The sequence below is a fragment of the Phaseolus vulgaris genome, chromosome 3, assembly GCF_000499845.2.
Source record: "Phaseolus vulgaris cultivar G19833 chromosome 3, P. vulgaris v2.0, whole genome shotgun sequence".
NCBI lineage: Eukaryota > Viridiplantae > Streptophyta > Magnoliopsida > Fabales > Fabaceae > Phaseolus > Phaseolus vulgaris.
The window spans coordinates 34,152,565-34,170,069 of NC_023757.2; the positions used below are offsets into that span (position 1 = coordinate 34,152,565).

General features: G+C 31.3%; 2 protein-coding genes across 10 annotated transcripts; one reads left to right on the forward strand and one right to left on the reverse strand.

The window, feature by feature from the left end:
* The first annotated feature begins 2,523 nt into the window (after positions 1 to 2,523).
* LOC137807271 (caffeoylshikimate esterase) lies at positions 2,524 to 3,811 on the forward strand. The gene has a single exon (XM_068607809.1). It carries the CDS (start codon positions 2,710 to 2,712, stop codon positions 3,670 to 3,672), a length of 963 nt encoding a protein of 320 aa, XP_068463910.1. The 5' UTR covers positions 2,524 to 2,709; the 3' UTR covers positions 3,673 to 3,811.
* An 844-nt stretch (positions 3,812 to 4,655) lies between these two features.
* Positions 4,656 to 14,368, reverse strand: LOC137807270 (protein TRANSPARENT TESTA 9-like). 9 transcript variants are annotated; one of them, XM_068607808.1, is made up of 22 exons: positions 14,049 to 14,368; positions 13,785 to 13,836; positions 13,615 to 13,691; positions 13,400 to 13,533; positions 13,202 to 13,298; positions 12,970 to 13,027; positions 12,343 to 12,451; positions 12,082 to 12,205; positions 11,805 to 11,991; positions 11,526 to 11,661; positions 11,336 to 11,396; positions 10,509 to 10,597; positions 10,365 to 10,435; positions 9,871 to 9,975; positions 9,684 to 9,749; positions 8,359 to 8,496; positions 7,017 to 7,122; positions 6,860 to 6,931; positions 6,713 to 6,771; positions 6,384 to 6,543; positions 5,548 to 5,714; positions 4,656 to 5,085 (listed from the first exon to the last, which is right to left on the reverse strand). In XM_068607808.1, the coding sequence occupies exons 1-22, from the start codon at positions 14,099 to 14,101 to the stop codon at positions 5,035 to 5,037; spliced, it is 2,172 nt and encodes a 723-aa protein (XP_068463909.1). In that variant the 5' UTR covers positions 14,102 to 14,368; the 3' UTR covers positions 4,656 to 5,034. The 9 variants fall into 9 exon arrangements, with proteins under 9 accessions (XP_068463909.1, XP_068463904.1, XP_068463903.1 ...); XM_068607803.1 differs by having other exon boundaries at positions 4,656 to 5,155; XM_068607802.1 differs by having other exon boundaries at positions 4,656 to 5,155; positions 9,678 to 9,749.
* Between the last annotated feature and the right edge of the window lie 3,137 nt (positions 14,369 to 17,505).

Sequence of the window (17,505 nt, forward strand, 5' to 3'; positions counted from 1 at the left end):
TATAGATTAAGATATGAGGTGGTGAGAAATTGAGAGGGAGTTCATACACACCAAGTCCCGCTGTAGATACTCGGTATTGGATGTTTGAACTTACCCTGATAATTTCTCTTGGATTTCTTGGTAATCTTTGGATCAGATGTTAGTCTCGTGTATGAGCATACTTAATGAGTATTACGGAAGATGATGGATTCATATGTAGTCAGTGGAATTGAAATAAAATCTAATTATTGTGATTGAAAATAAATAGATGTGTAGAAGTTCTATTGTAATAATTAGAAGTATTTTATAGGATGTTAAAGAATTTAAAAGATTTGATTTCATCTAATTGTAAATATTAAAAATTAATTACATTTCATAATTACATGAAAGTTAATTATATTTATTATAGAAATTTAGGTGTATAGTTACTTTATATATTTATATATATAGATGTATATATATAGGTATATATATATATATATATATATACCTATATATATATATATGAAGATAGATAGATTACCAATTTCATTAGCGGCTTCTTGATAAAATCGTCTTATATATTTTATTATCAAAGATCTAATACTTAATCTAAACAAAAAATATCATAAAATTAATACGAAATTATTTCTGATAAAAAAATTGACATATAAAAATGTTAGAATGCAAATAATTATAATGATACTATATATATATATATATGAAGATAGATAGATTACCAATTTCCTTAGCGGCACATTTCTTGATAAAATCGTCTTATATATTTTATTATCAAAGATCTAATACTTAATCTAAACAAAAAATATCATAAAATTAATACAAAATTATTTCTGATAAAAAAATTGACATATAAAAATGTTAGAATGCAAATAATTATAATGATACTTTATATATATATACATAAATTAATATTTTTTTATTACTGATTTATATTAATCTTACAATTTTAAATCACTTTTTTTTAAGTTAAAATAAAGTTAGGTTTAATTGAACATTAATTTGATATTAGTGATTTTCATTTTATTTTATTCTTATGAAATAAATATAACAAAATGAATTTAATTTATATAAAAATATAAAATTATATTAAAATTTTAATTATTATTTAAATCCATATATTTTTACAGATTGCTATCAACAAAAAAAATATTATTTTCAATTATAAATAAATAAATTTACAATTTTAATTAATATATAGTTGTATTAAAATTAAACCAAGATTTTGTACTCATTTTAAGTCACTTACGGTCCGTTTGATTAAGAAAAGAGAATGACAAGTATTTACTATGCTAAGATAAAATACTAGAATCAAGAAAATATAGTAGAAATAACACGTAAATGAAGAACAGTTTTTTTATAATTTATTTTGTTACCTTTTTTATTTTAAACTTAAATTATTATTTAAAATAAAATTACATAATTAAATATAATATAATAATATTTTAAAAATAAAAATATTAAATGTTAAATAAATTCATGTTAGAAAAATATATAATTAATAATTATTAATAATAGTAATAAATAGTTTTTTATAATGAAAAAATAAAATTATATAATAATTTAGTTATAAAAAAAATAAAGATAAAATAATAATGTTATTAATATAAAAATAAATTTTTATCAAATATTTATAATTATGAATATTTAAATATTTTTTTATATATTTTGTATTTTTTATCAAATAGTTATAATATATTACTGAAAATAATATTTCAAGCACTAAAAATAATATTTTAATTAAAAATAGTTATAATTTTTTAATAATTTTTAAATATAAGATAATTTTGTAAACTTACATTTTTATCAATTAAAAAAATAATTTTTTTTATTACATTTATCACATTATTTATAAACTTTCATAAAAAAATTCTGCATTTTTTACTCTATTTATTTTAATTAAAAAAAATCACTTTTTTTCACAATTTTTTCTTCAAATCATCATAAATTTACTTTCTCAAATTCACTCCCAATTTAAAAAAAAAAAAAACATTGCATCAATCTGAATCCAAATAATGTGACCTCTCCATTCTCTTTCTGCACTTTGAGTCAATGCAAAGAAGGCATATAAGGAGCATAGCTACAGAATTCATTTATTATTTTTAAAGTCATCAATGATAATCCAAAAATATAGACACCAACAAAAGAAAGCACGAGGAATGGTATTAGAGCTAACACAAACAAACGGGACATAAATATACAAATACGTATAACTTTTAAATTATAAAACATAGAAAAATAAATCTATATATTACATAATTTTAAATTATATAAATTGATAATCAAGATTTAAGATTTATGTGTAAAAATATGTTTCAGATTTATTTAGAATAGAAAAATATTTTTCGTAATTAGTTAAAAAAAATTATTTAATATTTTTATAATCATAATAAAAATTTATATAATAAATTTAAATTTTTATAAAAATAATTTATATATATATATATTTTAAATTATATAACTGTATTGAAATTATCAAAAATCTAACAAATATTATATTATTAATACGAATCTTCGTTAATACGTATGTTTTGCCGCGAGAGTGGATAAGTCTCATAGTAATGAGGCACTCTTATAACCACCAACCAAGTAAAGTTCCTTTTGGAGGAGGGGTTGGTTGGTTCACCCACTCCCTGGGTCCCACTCACCAACCCAACTAACCTAACACTCTTTTCTCCCTTCCTATTTCTTTCAACTCACCTTTCCAACACCTTCTCCACTTCATACACAAAAATGGCACCGGAACCATCATCGGAGGTTACCCCAAACTTCTGGGGCAACATGCCCGAAGAGGAGTACTACACCTCCCAAGGCGTCAGCAACACCAAGTCTCATTTCCAAACCCCCAATGGAAAAATCTTTACGCAATCCTTCCTCCCTCTCCACCAACCCATCAAAGCCACCGTCTTTATGACACACGGCTACGGCTCCGACACCGGCTGGCTCTTTCAGAAAATCTGCATCAGCTTCGCTACCTGGGGCTACGCTGTCTTCGCCGCCGACCTCCTCGGGCACGGCCGCTCCGAAGGCCTCCGCTGCTACCTCGGTGACATGGAGACCGTCGCCGCCACCTCCCTCTCCTTCTTCCTCGACGTCCGCCACAGCGAGCCTTACAAAAGCCTCCCCGCATTCCTCTTCGGCGAGTCTATGGGAGGTTTAGCGACGCTCCTAATGTACTTCAAATCAGATCCGGAGGCGTGGACGGGCCTGATTTTCTCGGCGCCGCTTTTCGTTATACCCGAGGATATGAAACCTAGCAAGGTGCATTTGTTCATGTACGGTCTGTTGTTCGGTCTGGCTGACACGTGGGCGGCCATGCCCGATAACAAGATGGTGGGAAAGGCGATTAGGGATCCTGAGAAGTTGAAGATTATAGCGTCGAACCCGAGGAGGTACACGGGCCCACCTAGGGTGGGCACCATGCGGGAGCTTCTCAGGGTGACGCAGTATGTGCAGGATAATTTCTCCAGAGTCACGGCACCGTTTTTCACTGCTCACGGAACTGCTGACGGCGTTACGTGCCCTTCTTCGTCCAAGCTGCTTTACGAGAAGGCTTCAAGTGAGGATAAGACGTTGAAGCTTTATGATGGGATGTATCATTCCTTGATTCAGGGGGAGCCTGATGACTCTGCCAACCTTGTGTTGGGAGACATGAGGGAGTGGATTGATGAGAGGGTTCGAAGGTATGCCTCTTAGTGATAATTAATGTGATTAATGGATTGTTGTTATGGACTCTGATAAGGAGGAAATTGAAATTGTTCACAACTACTATAATTTTACTGTAATTATTGCAATTTTAAAAATAATATCAACTTAATACAACACTAACTAAAAACCTTCTTCCAATATTTTCTATACTGTCACTCGTCATAATTCATAAAAAATATTTCTTTTTAAACCGAGCGATAAATATAATATTTTTTATGAATTAATAGTATATATAAGATGGATTAAACCGAGCGATATGGAACATAAAACTTTTTAAAAAAACTTCAAAATAACAAGGTTATCCAATAAAGCCGAAAACAAACACGGCCAAAAGAAAGAATATCTGCAATAAAATAATCCAATAATCGGTTTTAACACTGCGCAACCCAAGACGGAATAATTGGCGAAGAAAAAAAAAGCTTTCATCACTCCAAATAGTGACAATTGTTTCCTGCACCATATCACTGCACACGATTTCAGCGGAAAAATCAAAACTATCCTTAAAATTTTTTTCCCAAATATGTGTTCCAGATTTAACGAAATTTTATATTATGGATTCTTTTATCTGAGTTTTTCATTTTTGTTTCTGGATTTTCATTTCCGAAACACAATAATTACTTTTCTAGATTTTTTTTTCAGAATGTATTATTTTCAATTCCGTATTTTTTTATCCGAAATAGAATTTTAATTTTTGTTTTTTTGGATTTTTATTTCCAGAACTCAATAATCACTTCCGAATTTATTTTTCCGGAATATATTATTTTCAATTCCAGATTTTTATTTCTGGAATTAAGGGCATTTTTGAAAATTAAAAAAATTCCGAATTTATTTTTCCGGAATATATTATTTTCAATTCCAGATTTTTATTTCTGGAATTAAGGGCATTTTTGAAAATTAAAAAAATATGTTGGGTGCAGGTTAAAATGATTGGGTCTAGGAAGCATTTGTCCCATATAGTTAGCGGTAACATATCTATACAAAAAGACCCTCCAAACAATAAATTACTGAGCAGGAAAAGCTTTCTATACGAGGTTCTCTTGCATTTACATTTGTTACAAAACTTGATAAGCTACTATACAAAAGAATGACACTAAAGTAATTACTAATCTAATTTTTTTTTGAGACATACACAAAAAGGGCGTCGAAATTAATTGGGATGTGTTCTATACGACGAGGAATCCTCTGGAAAACATAAAGACGAACCTGATAAATCTATTGCAGTTTCAAGGTTGAACAAAGGTTTTAGTCTTCTATGAACCTCATTACTCAGAAAATTGTTTTCCTCAACAATCATGAGAAAAGCAGACTTGCAAGTCTCCTCATCTCTGAACGCCAATGTCCATCTGCCATCTACCGAAGCTTTTGTTTTCTTTTTCCCGTAATCTTTGATTTGGGCAGGATCTACAAAGGGTAAAGAGGAAGCCCGAATCCTCAAGTGTAACCACGTTGCATGATTATCATCAATCCTAGGCTATATACAATGAGGACAACTTTGATAGTAAGGTTATTACATAATTAGGGTAAAAATAATCATAACAAATTTTCAAAATACATCAACTGTTTGGCTTTGTATCATTGCCACCAGAATAAATTGAGAAAATTAAGATTAATAAATAACTTTTTGGCACAATATTTCAAGTTTAAAACACCAGCCAGTAATGTAGGTAATTAAGTTCATAAACAGTAATTCATCAACCAATTGAGAATCATTTATCCCAAGCTGAAAATAATTTTCCAAGAAATGTTTTCTTCTATTTTTTTCTAAATGACTTTGCATCATAATTGTCAGACTTAAAAGAAATGTTTTATAACCAAATGAAATTAACTCATGACTAAGATTCAAAGGAAGAGAAGTATACATACATTGCATCCAGCCAAAGGGGCAACAGACCGAACCACTCCATGAGACTTCTTCAATGGCAATTCTTCTGCAAGAGCAAGCCACCCAGAAATTCCTAAAGAGATTGCTAGAAAGTAAACATGGAGCTCTTTCCCCCTCTCGAAAGCTATCCTACAAGGCAGGGCATTGCCTGCAAATGGCAAATGAATCAGAGAATTTTAACAAATTAGTTTATTTGTTAAATGGCAAATATGCACGGAACCACTACAGCCTACACATATGCCCATGTTCACAAGTACAGAAGGGAGAAAATCCTTTCACACATGGCCAATGTCAATTATAGACACTTCAAAACAAGCCAGTAATGACAATGTTACTTTAATTTGATACAATAGAATTTATTAAGAAAGAAATGGAGATATAAAACAACAGGATAAGGTATCCTCAAAAACTAAACAAAGAAAAGAAAAGGAGAAAATCAGAGACTAAAAGCATGAAACGTGAAACACTGCACACCAGTCTCTCCAAGTCACTCATGACTATCTACACGAGCTTTTTTTCTTTGTTGTCACTTGTCTTTCATTAATTGGTATAAAGTTGGTACTTGCTACTATTTGATTGGTTAGACTATTAAGTTTGGCTATGTACTTGGATTGGGTTCTCAGAAAATGTTTTGCTGTTGAGATTACAATTGAGATGGTTTTCTCCTCACTCTTTTTCTTTCTACCCTCCCCCTTTTCCCTCCTTATTCTCTTCTTCCTTCTTTTTACTCTTCTGTTCAACCTAAAGCAAAGAATAAACCTCAACTTAAGTAAAACCACTGTAGAAAATAGAAGAAACTACAGTTCAGACAACTGACCAAGGCTGACTTCAGTTCCTGCCTTTGGGCCCGAGACATCAAGCCCAGAACCTCGGGCACGGAAATTTGCATGGAGATCACCAGGAGGGTAAATTAGTGGTTGCTCTGATAAAGCTCTGCCAAGAGTGAATATTTGAAGCTGGTGCAGTAGTACAAATACCTAAATGGGAAAATGACAACAAAATGCTCTTCATCATATAAAGGTACACGTTAACACATAATCCAGGAAGATACAGAATTGAGAATTCCAATTCACATTGTTATGCCACACTTCACTTTTAAAAAAAAAAGTCTGTTGGGGGAGGGAGCATAGAAAAAAAGCTGCAGACCTTCACCAACTCATGCATTCTTTTTCCAGCGGCAAAGGACGACTCCTCTGGAACATGACCTGCAGTGACAAGAATCAGAAGGATCACTTAAAGGGCCTCTAACTCTTCCCTCCGTAGCAAAATGAATTGAAACAGGTACAAGCTTACCTCCTGAAGAAATCTTCCATGGTAGCAAAAGTATGCAATTTGGTTCTTTCCTAGGAGATGATGACTCCATTGCTACAGGTAGAGAAAAAATTTGTTCAAGAACATAAGTACAATTATTACACAAACAAACAAGCAGAACAATGTGATAAAAATTCACCTCTTTTGCACTTTCTCCATTCATCACAGAGAACAGAAATAAGTAAATCGGACCAACTACCTCTAGCCTCCTCTACAAGAGCAGAAGCATAATTCTTGTATGAAACCTGTATTATAAAAGAATATTGATATAATTGCATTAGGAGATGAAATAGTGCAGATGATACTAGTAGGACAGATAGACATTTTCATTTTCCATTACGATTGTTTCTATTAGATCACCTCTTTTGCCTTCTCGGTACATGTTCTAGTCATTAATTTCTACAATCATAGCTACTAATGAGACTATTCATGAACAAGGCATGATTTATCAAAAAGTACAGTCTTTCAAACAACGCATTTATTATTTCTACAAAGACAGATAAGCAAAGGAATTAAGGAATTTTCAAATATTATCTTATTTTGTGTTTCAATCTTGTATTCTCTTCAGCATCAACTTTCCTATCCTTAGCTTTGATCAAAATATATCTTTTCTTTAAACTTGGATATTGTTCAGGCACTTTCAATTGGAGTCACTCAATTGGGAATGGCAAATTCATATCTATACAATTATACCCATATATTATTTGCATTAACTGACTGTTTAACATTTAATTTATTAATATATCAGTATTTAGTTAAGAAATTTTTGATTCCATGACCAAACTTGCAAAATATGTTAGATTTTTATGTAATTTTGTACTAATATCCTATCTCAAATTACTCAGCTCCCTTAAAATATCTACTAAATTGATACTGATAAAAACCATTGATTGAATGATGTTGAGATATTTTAGGAAGTTTCAGACTTTATTCATATTAGTTTTAGTTCTGTATTTACTGGTCTTAATTCTGTATATTTTGCTATATCTTGTTTTTATTTCTATCATAACAGTTCCACAATCTAAGGGATTCTGTTTATTAGAGTAGGTGCTGTTTATTTCTGAAAATACCCAATAAGAAAGAATTTATTCTCTTTCAAACTTGAGAGATGTAAACGGTTCAGATGAGGAATGACTATTGCACCTGGATTGTACTGAGGCATTTACATGAAAAATATACTCTATAGAAGAAGGAGGTGAGAACAGTGATGAAATTTTCTGTAACTGGAATTTGGCGATATGCCATAGTTATAGATAGCATAATGAGAGAAGGGTACAAGAAGGGGAGATGTTTGGGGGAGGGGTTAAGCACTAATTTTGAGGACCGAGAATAGTATCTTAGAGAAGAATTGCCTTCTCTGGTTGCCATTAATAAATAATTTTAAACATGTGCACTTCGATATTTTTGTAAATACTACATGATCACAAGAGAATGTATTAAGTTCTCAAGGGTGTTGCTAGAAAAGCCTCATCTGTTCTTACTTTCAGTAATTCAAGGTGATGACTGTTGAATTCTGACACACTGTAAGGAAGCAACTGGCGCAAAAGCCAACCGCCATCCCATAGTATCTCTGCAGATATATTAGAGCGACAACTGAGGCTCACTAATGCATCAATCACCTGAAAAACAAAGCATTCATAAGTAATAAACCCAAGCATAACAAACTACATGCTGACTTCCAATTTCTTTCAGAAGAGGGAAAAACTATCCATCAGAAAACAGGCAGTTGCAAACAGGCATTTAGTGAATAGTAGTCTTGAACAATGGATGCAGCATCAAAACATGGATTTTTAAGTATTACGAAGAAGAAAATGGAAGTGATGCCAATAAAATTTCATCCTTTAATCCCAAACAAGAAATAGTGTGAACTGCAAACGCATTACATTTTGTATGAAGTCTTCTGAAATTTACACTAATAAAAGGGCAATCCAGTCCATGAGGCTACCACCTAGTGTGGTGGTGTGGGAAGATTAGATCCTTAGACACCCAGCCTTACTCCACCAAGGAGAGACTATTTCCAGGATTTGAATTCAGGACCTTGAAATCATAAGACAATATTTCCATTGTGCCAAGACTCGACCTCTGATAATTATTAATACATGGTAGATTAAGTTCAATGAAAATTATCAAACTAATTTATTTCACAAAAAACAGAGATGTATTCACGTGTTTGCACACTAACAAATATACAGTAACCATTATCCTGAGTAAACAGTAAAAAGTCTGGTAACTCCAGTTTTACATGGATAGTCTAAAAAGTTTTTCACATTAAACTTTTAGAGAACAATTTTGAAAAAGGATAAAAATGTTTCATAAACTGCTTTGGTTTTGATATATTGAACACATATTCATAACACAATTATATGTTTAATCTAAAAAGCTAATGGGAAAATGTATTGTTAACTAAATTTAGAATAACAAACTCAATACACTTTCCTCTACTTGTCTAAATTTAAGGAATACATTCTGGAGAAGGTATATCTATGCTCCTGTGGGATAGGGAGGAAACTGTGGGAGGCAAGTACCCCACGAACGTCGACCTCCTTATAGCACACACAAGGAGGGGAATCGACAGGAGTTCGAGCTGAGATGTGCCTATCTCATGCCTCAACTTCTTGTGCACAAGTCCTCCAACACTTGCTACCCACTCCCCCCCACCCCACTCTCCCCATTGAGTCTAACAGTTCCATTATTTTAAATGAAAAGACAAACCTACTAATTGCAATCAAGGACTTTCACGAGGTATAGAGAATCTGTAACAAAAAAATAGCATATCAACAAGACTCCACTGTATACAAACATTTACTTGAAATCTATGTATATGAGGACTTATTCCCGCATCCAAAGGCAGAAAAGATACACCATACTGCTCCTGTAAAACATGGTAAACATAAGAAAGTCAACCTTCAAGCAACAGAGATTCCAAAATCTAAATAAATAATGGTTGTTGAATATTAAATAAATCAACAATTGCTGTTGAAGAGATAGAAAACCTTTATCTTTTTATGATAGACATTGATATCATTACCAATGCCATCCCTACTGCTTTTGGATGAAAAAAGTTCTTCTTCGCCTGAACCCTCACCAACTAAAGCTTGCTGCACAAAATATGCAAAGCAAATCAAATAGCGTGCCACTAGACCAATTCACCAGAACTGAATTGATGTATTTCACGGTTTTCTCCTCTGATAAGTTATCTTTATAACAAGCCTAGCACATGTGACTTGTATGTGACCCAACTTGAAGGAAAGCGCTAGAAATGTATATTGTTTTGTGTACATTTAGTGTAAATTTCTAGGTTCAATGTATAAAGAAAATATTGTTGTAATTAGAAAATGGTTTATTTATATATTCATGTATAAATATCAAGTCAGTGTTGTAGTTGAAACAAATGGTTTCACAAAAACCCACCCCAAAACTATGTACAAAAGCCAACCATCAAATGTTCATAAAATGAAAAATATCAAAATGGAAGAATACAGCTTACCAATAATAGTTTTTTATGCTGTTTTCGTTGTGGAAGAATTCCAAGCCCATCTAGCATTGATTCATCAAGTTCTGCAGAACAATAAAAATTATGTAAACAGAAAACAATGCAACAGTAAAGCACACAAAAATTCAATGAGAAAACCTTTAGTTTGCAGCAGCGTAGCAAGCACACTCAACGAACCCAAAACAAGGATATCATTTCCTTTTGATACGTAAGCAAGCAAAACCTCCCTACATCAATCATAAAAGTCGTTAGGAAAAAAATACAAAAAGACTTCCTGTAAACAGAGTTTAACTAGAACAAACACACTATTATAAGACATCAAAAATATCAATTTAAGCCTACATAAACACCCAAGTACCTATTTGAGAATAGTTTTACTCCTATTTTAAATAGACCATTAATTTTCTATTAAGTTATTGCCAGATGTACTCTGTATCTAACTCTAGTTAGTTACAGATCTTCTTCTTAGACAGTTACATTCTGTTAGTCTCTCTAGATCAGCTAGATATAGCTGAGCTGACTTCACTCTCTTGAACTCTGGCTTTTTTATTTTGAAAAATACAATACAGCTTCTCTTTATTCTAAAATGCTATCAGATCAACATCATAACACTCTAGTACTTTGGCTTTTGGTTTTCAATAATAAAATGATAAAATATAATTTTAATCCAATACTACCAAATATTTTATCGAAACATGATTCAATTCTTAGACAGCATCAGAAGGGTGTACACAGGAAGCCAAGGGCTGTCATTTTCTTTACGTTTTTGGATATCAAACAGTATTACATATTTCACTTGAATAACTTATAGTCAAGGTAGTTTATGCTGGCATGACATATTGATTACTGTTTCCAATTCTGGTGACATACAGAAATACAAAAAAGAAACTAGTATATCAAACTTATGACAAATAAATAGTAAGAAAAAACACAATAAATTGTGTAACAAAAATTGGGGCTTTTACCTTAAAGACAAATTTGAACTGGTACAATCATTTTGCACTAGAACACCATCTGAATGAAAACCTGAAGAACTAAAAGAATATGAAATATTAAACATTGTGTGTCTTGTATCGCACTTGGTGAGATTATCACTATCCAACCCTTGGCGTTCAGATGTGAAACCATGATCAGATATAAAGCAATTGAAATTACCCCGAGAACTCTTTGTAAAGGCCTCTGAGGGATAAAAAAGGGCAGCAGCAACGGTATTCGCCAAATCTTTGATTTTGACAATCCTCAGGATGCAACAAAGTAAGTACAGAGAAAGAGAAGCACCATCTTGCATGTCCTATAATAATGTATATCAAACAATAACAAAGATAAGTTGCATAATAAGAATCAAAATCCATCTGGAATCTTTTAAAGACCCTTGAACAAAGACAAAAGTAGATTAAAAAAGAACTGACAAGGCCATAAAGTGAAGTTTCATACATTATTAGGCATGACCCTTAGGGAAGGAAGAAGTAATGGGAATATCAAAATCATCATAATGCCATCAGTAATCAGTCTCCCAACATCAGGAATTCCAGCAGAGACAACATCACTGAAGTAGTACAGATTATCCTCAATTTCATCTACAGCAGCGATAATTGCAGACATTGAATCTGGGCCCGGATTTCTGTCTCAGATTCAGGAACCACAATTTCTTTTTCAGGTGCAAGGGAATCTTAGTGTACAGTTCAAACACAAGAGAAAAGAAATTGCTTACAGCTGTGTATCAGAAAGCAGTTTATTTAAATCCATGCTCTGCTTCCTAAAAAATGAAACCAGGTTTGAGAAGTAATCTTTGTGAGGAGTACTGGCTATATATCTATTGACAGAGTCATCTCCAACTGAAAATTGTACAACAAATGTATTAGAAAATTATAATTTTTGTTAGCATAAAAATTGAGTTCATGTTTTCGTGGAGGAAATGGGAGAGAGGAAAAAATTTACAGAAGAGGGCTTATGTAAAATAATAAAATCTCACCATGGTAGACATTAAGAGTTACAGCTCGTACCGCAGTGCGAATCATGCTCTCCTCGTGAAAAGCATAGCGTATGGCCTCTACATACAGTGGAAATGAAACTACTTCATCCTAAAGACATAGAAGATACAGTGAACACATTTGGATAGCCCAATATTAAAAGCAGAATAAAATCCTCCACAGCCAAAAGAACAACAAAATTATACTTAAAATAGACACAAATGATCAAACTATGAATATGTGAAAAACATTAATGATCTGACAAGATTTGATCAATAAAGATGAACAAGTCTCCGACAGGCTTCCCTGTCCAAGTCATCCTCTTGGAATATACAACAGGTTTTTATTGTATTTATGCTTCTCTTCCTTCCTTTCTTATCTTTCTCCTAATCAAGAAATTTTAGTGAATTTTTGTTGGAAGTACAAAAACCAGTACTATTTATCCACCTTATAAAATCACCATTTGAGAGCAAACACCTAGGAAACCCCACTACTATATGGTCTCCTTTACAATTCCAATGTCAAGAACATCAGGCCCACTAACCAATTGTTTGAAGACAACCTTTTAAAACTAACTTAAGAGCTATAATTCAAAAACATTAGAATAAGAAAGAGAACATCAAACTTACACCATGAGTCTTCACAAGCAGTGAAACTGTATTCTTGTTCAATTTTCCACTTATTGTTCTTCAATAACCAAAAGACATGTAACAGAAAACTAATCAGAAATATTACAGAAAGGAGATGGGAAGTGAACAAAAACAAATGTATACTGCCACCAGAAAACAGATTCTATGAGTGCTATCATCAACCACCAATCACCAGTTCAATAGATAAAATAACTTAAAGGTCAAAACGAACCTTAAAAAGGATATGTAGTACGACAGCAGCTCTTCATTTCGAAAGTCAAACGGATAAGTTATCAGGTAATTTATATATTCATTACTGAACATATAGTCTGCCCAAAAAAAAAAACAAAGAAGATAGTTAACCCGCAACATTTGTACACCTCACTGAGAAACTGACGAAAGTCAAAACTCAATTTGGTTTTCAACTAACATATAGCATGTTCACTTTTTAGGTTCTGGACCATAATGCTCACTGTTTGCAGCAACTGAAGTGGAACGCTCACAGTCCTGGTAAGTTTCAGAACACGTAAAAATTCACCCATGACTTGCTTTTCCATGAAGAATCTGTCACAAGCTAGGACACAATGAACTTCCAAAAAACCAAAAAGTATACCAATAAAAAGCATGAGCACCGAGGAACCTCACTCAAAAAAACTCGGGTCATGTTGGTCACCATATGTTATCAACTCCGCAATTGATCTCAGTGCCTCAATTACAAAACCCTTCCACACATAACAAAATTAAGAAAATTGGGAAAACCGTGAAGAACATACCAAGGAAAGTTGACAGCAAAGACGATTTAATCACATTCTTACCTTATTAACCTCATTAATAATTTGTACCTTCGTCAATTGTTCGGTTAAGTACCTTAACAGTGAAAACCATAACGCAGTAAGACAATAATCAATGGTTCATTATAAAATTTCTTTGAAATAGAAGTGACCAAAGACTTCAGAAGATATCCACAGCACACAGCTGATTAACATGTTAGCCAGGATTCTTCAAGAATCAGAATGAGCAATTGGTAATAACTTGAGCGAATTTGAACGAAATGAAGTGAGTGAAGATAGAGTAGTGACCTGAGTTGGTCCAAGGAGAAACGATCTCTGGATCTCCAGAAGGAATTCCACATGATTGAAGAATCAGACCTCGAAATAAAGTTTAATTGAATTTGAATTTGAATTCATTCATCGAAACTGAAAGTGAAACTGCTCCGAGCATCTTCAGAGGAAGAGAGTGAATAAGGTTTGTGTGTAGACTAGGGTTCTTCAAAGATCGTGAGGTACCAAACACTTGTTTTGGGTTTTGGGAGTACTTTCAGTAGAAAAAACACTAACAGTACTGATCAAGAAAATGAGGAGGAGGAAGAGGACTATACCTTACCAAAGTTAAGGTAATTACTGTTTTTTTTTTCTTCATTTTATTAAATACTACATTGCAGTAAAACTCCAAATATGATTAAAGAATAATACCTACAAATATGATGTGTAGGTAAGTTTTCCCCAAATTTGAAGCAAACATTCAAATACATATTAATTAATAGTAGTAATATAAGAGCTCCTTTAGATAACTTTCATAATGAATATTTATAAAAGAATCTCAAACTAAAATTAGATTATGCACACATTAAAATAACTTTTTAAAAAAAATAATAAAGATATACATTTTTTTTCTTTTTATCCTCTTAACAATATTTACAGAAAATTCTGTCTCTAGCTTATTCATTTGCTTCTATTTTTGTTTAATTTTTTTATTTGATTTGGTTTTTTACTATTAAAATCTTTGTTGTAGCCACTTAATTATTAATATTTTTTTATTTATGAAAATAAGGGTTGTTGGGAATATAAATTCAGACATTGTGAATTTTAAAAATAGTTAGGAATATAAGTATAAGTTAAAAACATAATATTAAGGAGAAATAATAAAATTAAGTAACATGTAAAGAAAAAAATTCACAATCTAAAAATGGTAGGTCTGGATGGACAAACTGATTTTTGTGGTAGAGGAAATGATTCATTTTGCTTAGTTTGCATATTGTGATCCTGTGATTTTTTTATACTACAATAAAAAAAATAGAAATGGAGAAAAGAAATAGATGATGAAATCAATCCCATTGAAAATAATAAAACTTGTGAGTTATGTGATCTACCTAAAGGTAAAAAAACCATCAGTGTAAAATGGATTTTCAAAACAGAGTTAAACAAAGATAGTGGTATGGATAACTCCAAAGCATGTTTGGTAGAAAATTGTATAATCAGCATTACAAGGTTGGTTGTACACAAGTATTTTCTCTAATTGCATGACATGGATTAATTCATTTATTAATTGTATTAGCAACACAACATTCTTGATCAATCTTTTAATTAAATGTTAAATCATCATTTCTACATTGATATTTAGAAGAACAAGTATTTATTGAATAACTCCTAGATATGTTAAGGTTGGACATAAAAATAAGGCTTATAGAGGGAAAGGAATTCTTGAGGGCTTGGTATAACCGCAAAGACTTCTTTTCTAAATATTGAATTTTTGAAATGTTTTTACTAGCATGTATTGTTTATTAAAGTGTGTAATAAAGGAAAAAAAAGGCTTAATAGTATGTTTATATGTTGATGATCTTATATTTAATGGAAATTGTGTATATTTAACGAATATAACTTGTAACAGCGTAAGAAAATAAAAGCAGAGTCACGATCCCCATAGTGCCTTTTATTTTCTTTTTCTCTCTCTTCATTTTCTCTCACAATCTTCATCTATTTTAGAATTTGATCGAACCACGTTATAGCTGGCGAGTTAAGAAACATTTTTACCCGATCATATTTTTAAACAGTAAGTTCATTTTTGCTCTAAAGATCCTTTGTTCTTTGTTTTTTCTTAGGATTTAGTCATCAATCTTGGTAGGATCAGGTGTTAGTCTCTGGTAGAACTTACTTAATACGGGTCTTCCGGATGACGTTTTTTGTTGAATATTCTGGATGTGTAGATCCATCTGAGATATATGTGATTGTGTTTATGTTGGAATTTGAAGAAGATTGAATAATTGAGAAATTGACCATGTAATTTGATTTTTTTTCTTTTAATTTAATTGCGTATATTATAAAATTTTATTTTCACTAGCTTACCCTTGTTTTTCATGTTGTGTTTGAACTGCGATGACGGTATTATGTACACGAACAGATGACCATACAGGTACAGGAGAGCCTTAAAGGTTTCAGAGTTTTATTTTGAGTTATGGATATGTAAATATTTGTATTTCTATAAGTCATAATCTTGTAACAGAAATATTTTGAAAAACTTTAAGTTTGTATAGAAATATGTAGAACGTGTTTAAATAGTTAGATGTAGTTTCAGGGTGGTACATAAGTTCATGATAAATGAATTTGAAATGTCTATTATGGATTTGATACATATTTTTTTTGGCATAGAAGTGATTCAATTAGAACATGAGTTTTTTTTCCCAAAAGAAATATGCCATAAATTTTTTCATAGGTTTCAAATAAATGATTGCAATAATGTATCTATTCTTGGTTGTCAAAAGAACTATTCTCTATTTATAAGGATCCGTATTCTAAAAAGTAATACATTGTTACTTAAATGACATCACCTATAAACCAAAATCCTAAAACTAAGTGTTTGGGGATTTGTTTTTCTTACACATTACTCAACTTTATCATTTTTATTCAAGTAAGACTTTCAATTTATATTTATATTCCTAACTGTTTTCTCCACAAAAGTGTGAGTTGAGTTTTACCATAGATAAATTTTTATCATAATGCAATATTTTGTATCTATTAACCATCTCAACTCATTTCCTCTTATCCTAACTACTATCAAGTTATATTATAATAAGCTGTGTTTATCTTCGTTTGAACTGGTCACAAAGAAAAATCCAATTCTGATACCACTTTTAAAAAAAATTATCTCTTTTCTATATATTATTCAGAATAATATATTATTTTAAATAAACACATTACAAAACGGTAAACATTTAAACTAAAAAATAAAATAAAATATAGAGAACACAAAAAAACTTAAACATGAGAGAAATAACTAAAATTTGTATGTTACAATTTTAACTATGTTGGAAACACGTGTTTTAATCTTTTTGCAGCAAGTATAATATACAAGTAGTAATTATGGGGGTACTGAAAGCAAAGGCCTGTCTGATCATTCAAACATTAAACAAAATAAAAAATGAAACTAAATTAATAAATGAGAAATAGAATAGGATGCTTATATTTGATCAAAATAAGAATTCTGTATAATCAGAGAGTGATAGTGAAATTACTAAAAAGGGTCAAATATATACTCAAGAGAAACACGTAAACTGAATGGTTATTCCGTTAAAGGTTATCTTAGGTAAATTTTTTATTTATCACTATTTACATTTTTATTTCTTTATTTATCATTCTTTGTTTTTATTTTTCTATTTAGAATCATTTCAAAAATAAATTAATAAATTAATAAATTAACTTTTTTTTTATAATTTTAATTTTGAATGCATTAAAAAATAAATATTTTTAATATTTAAAATAG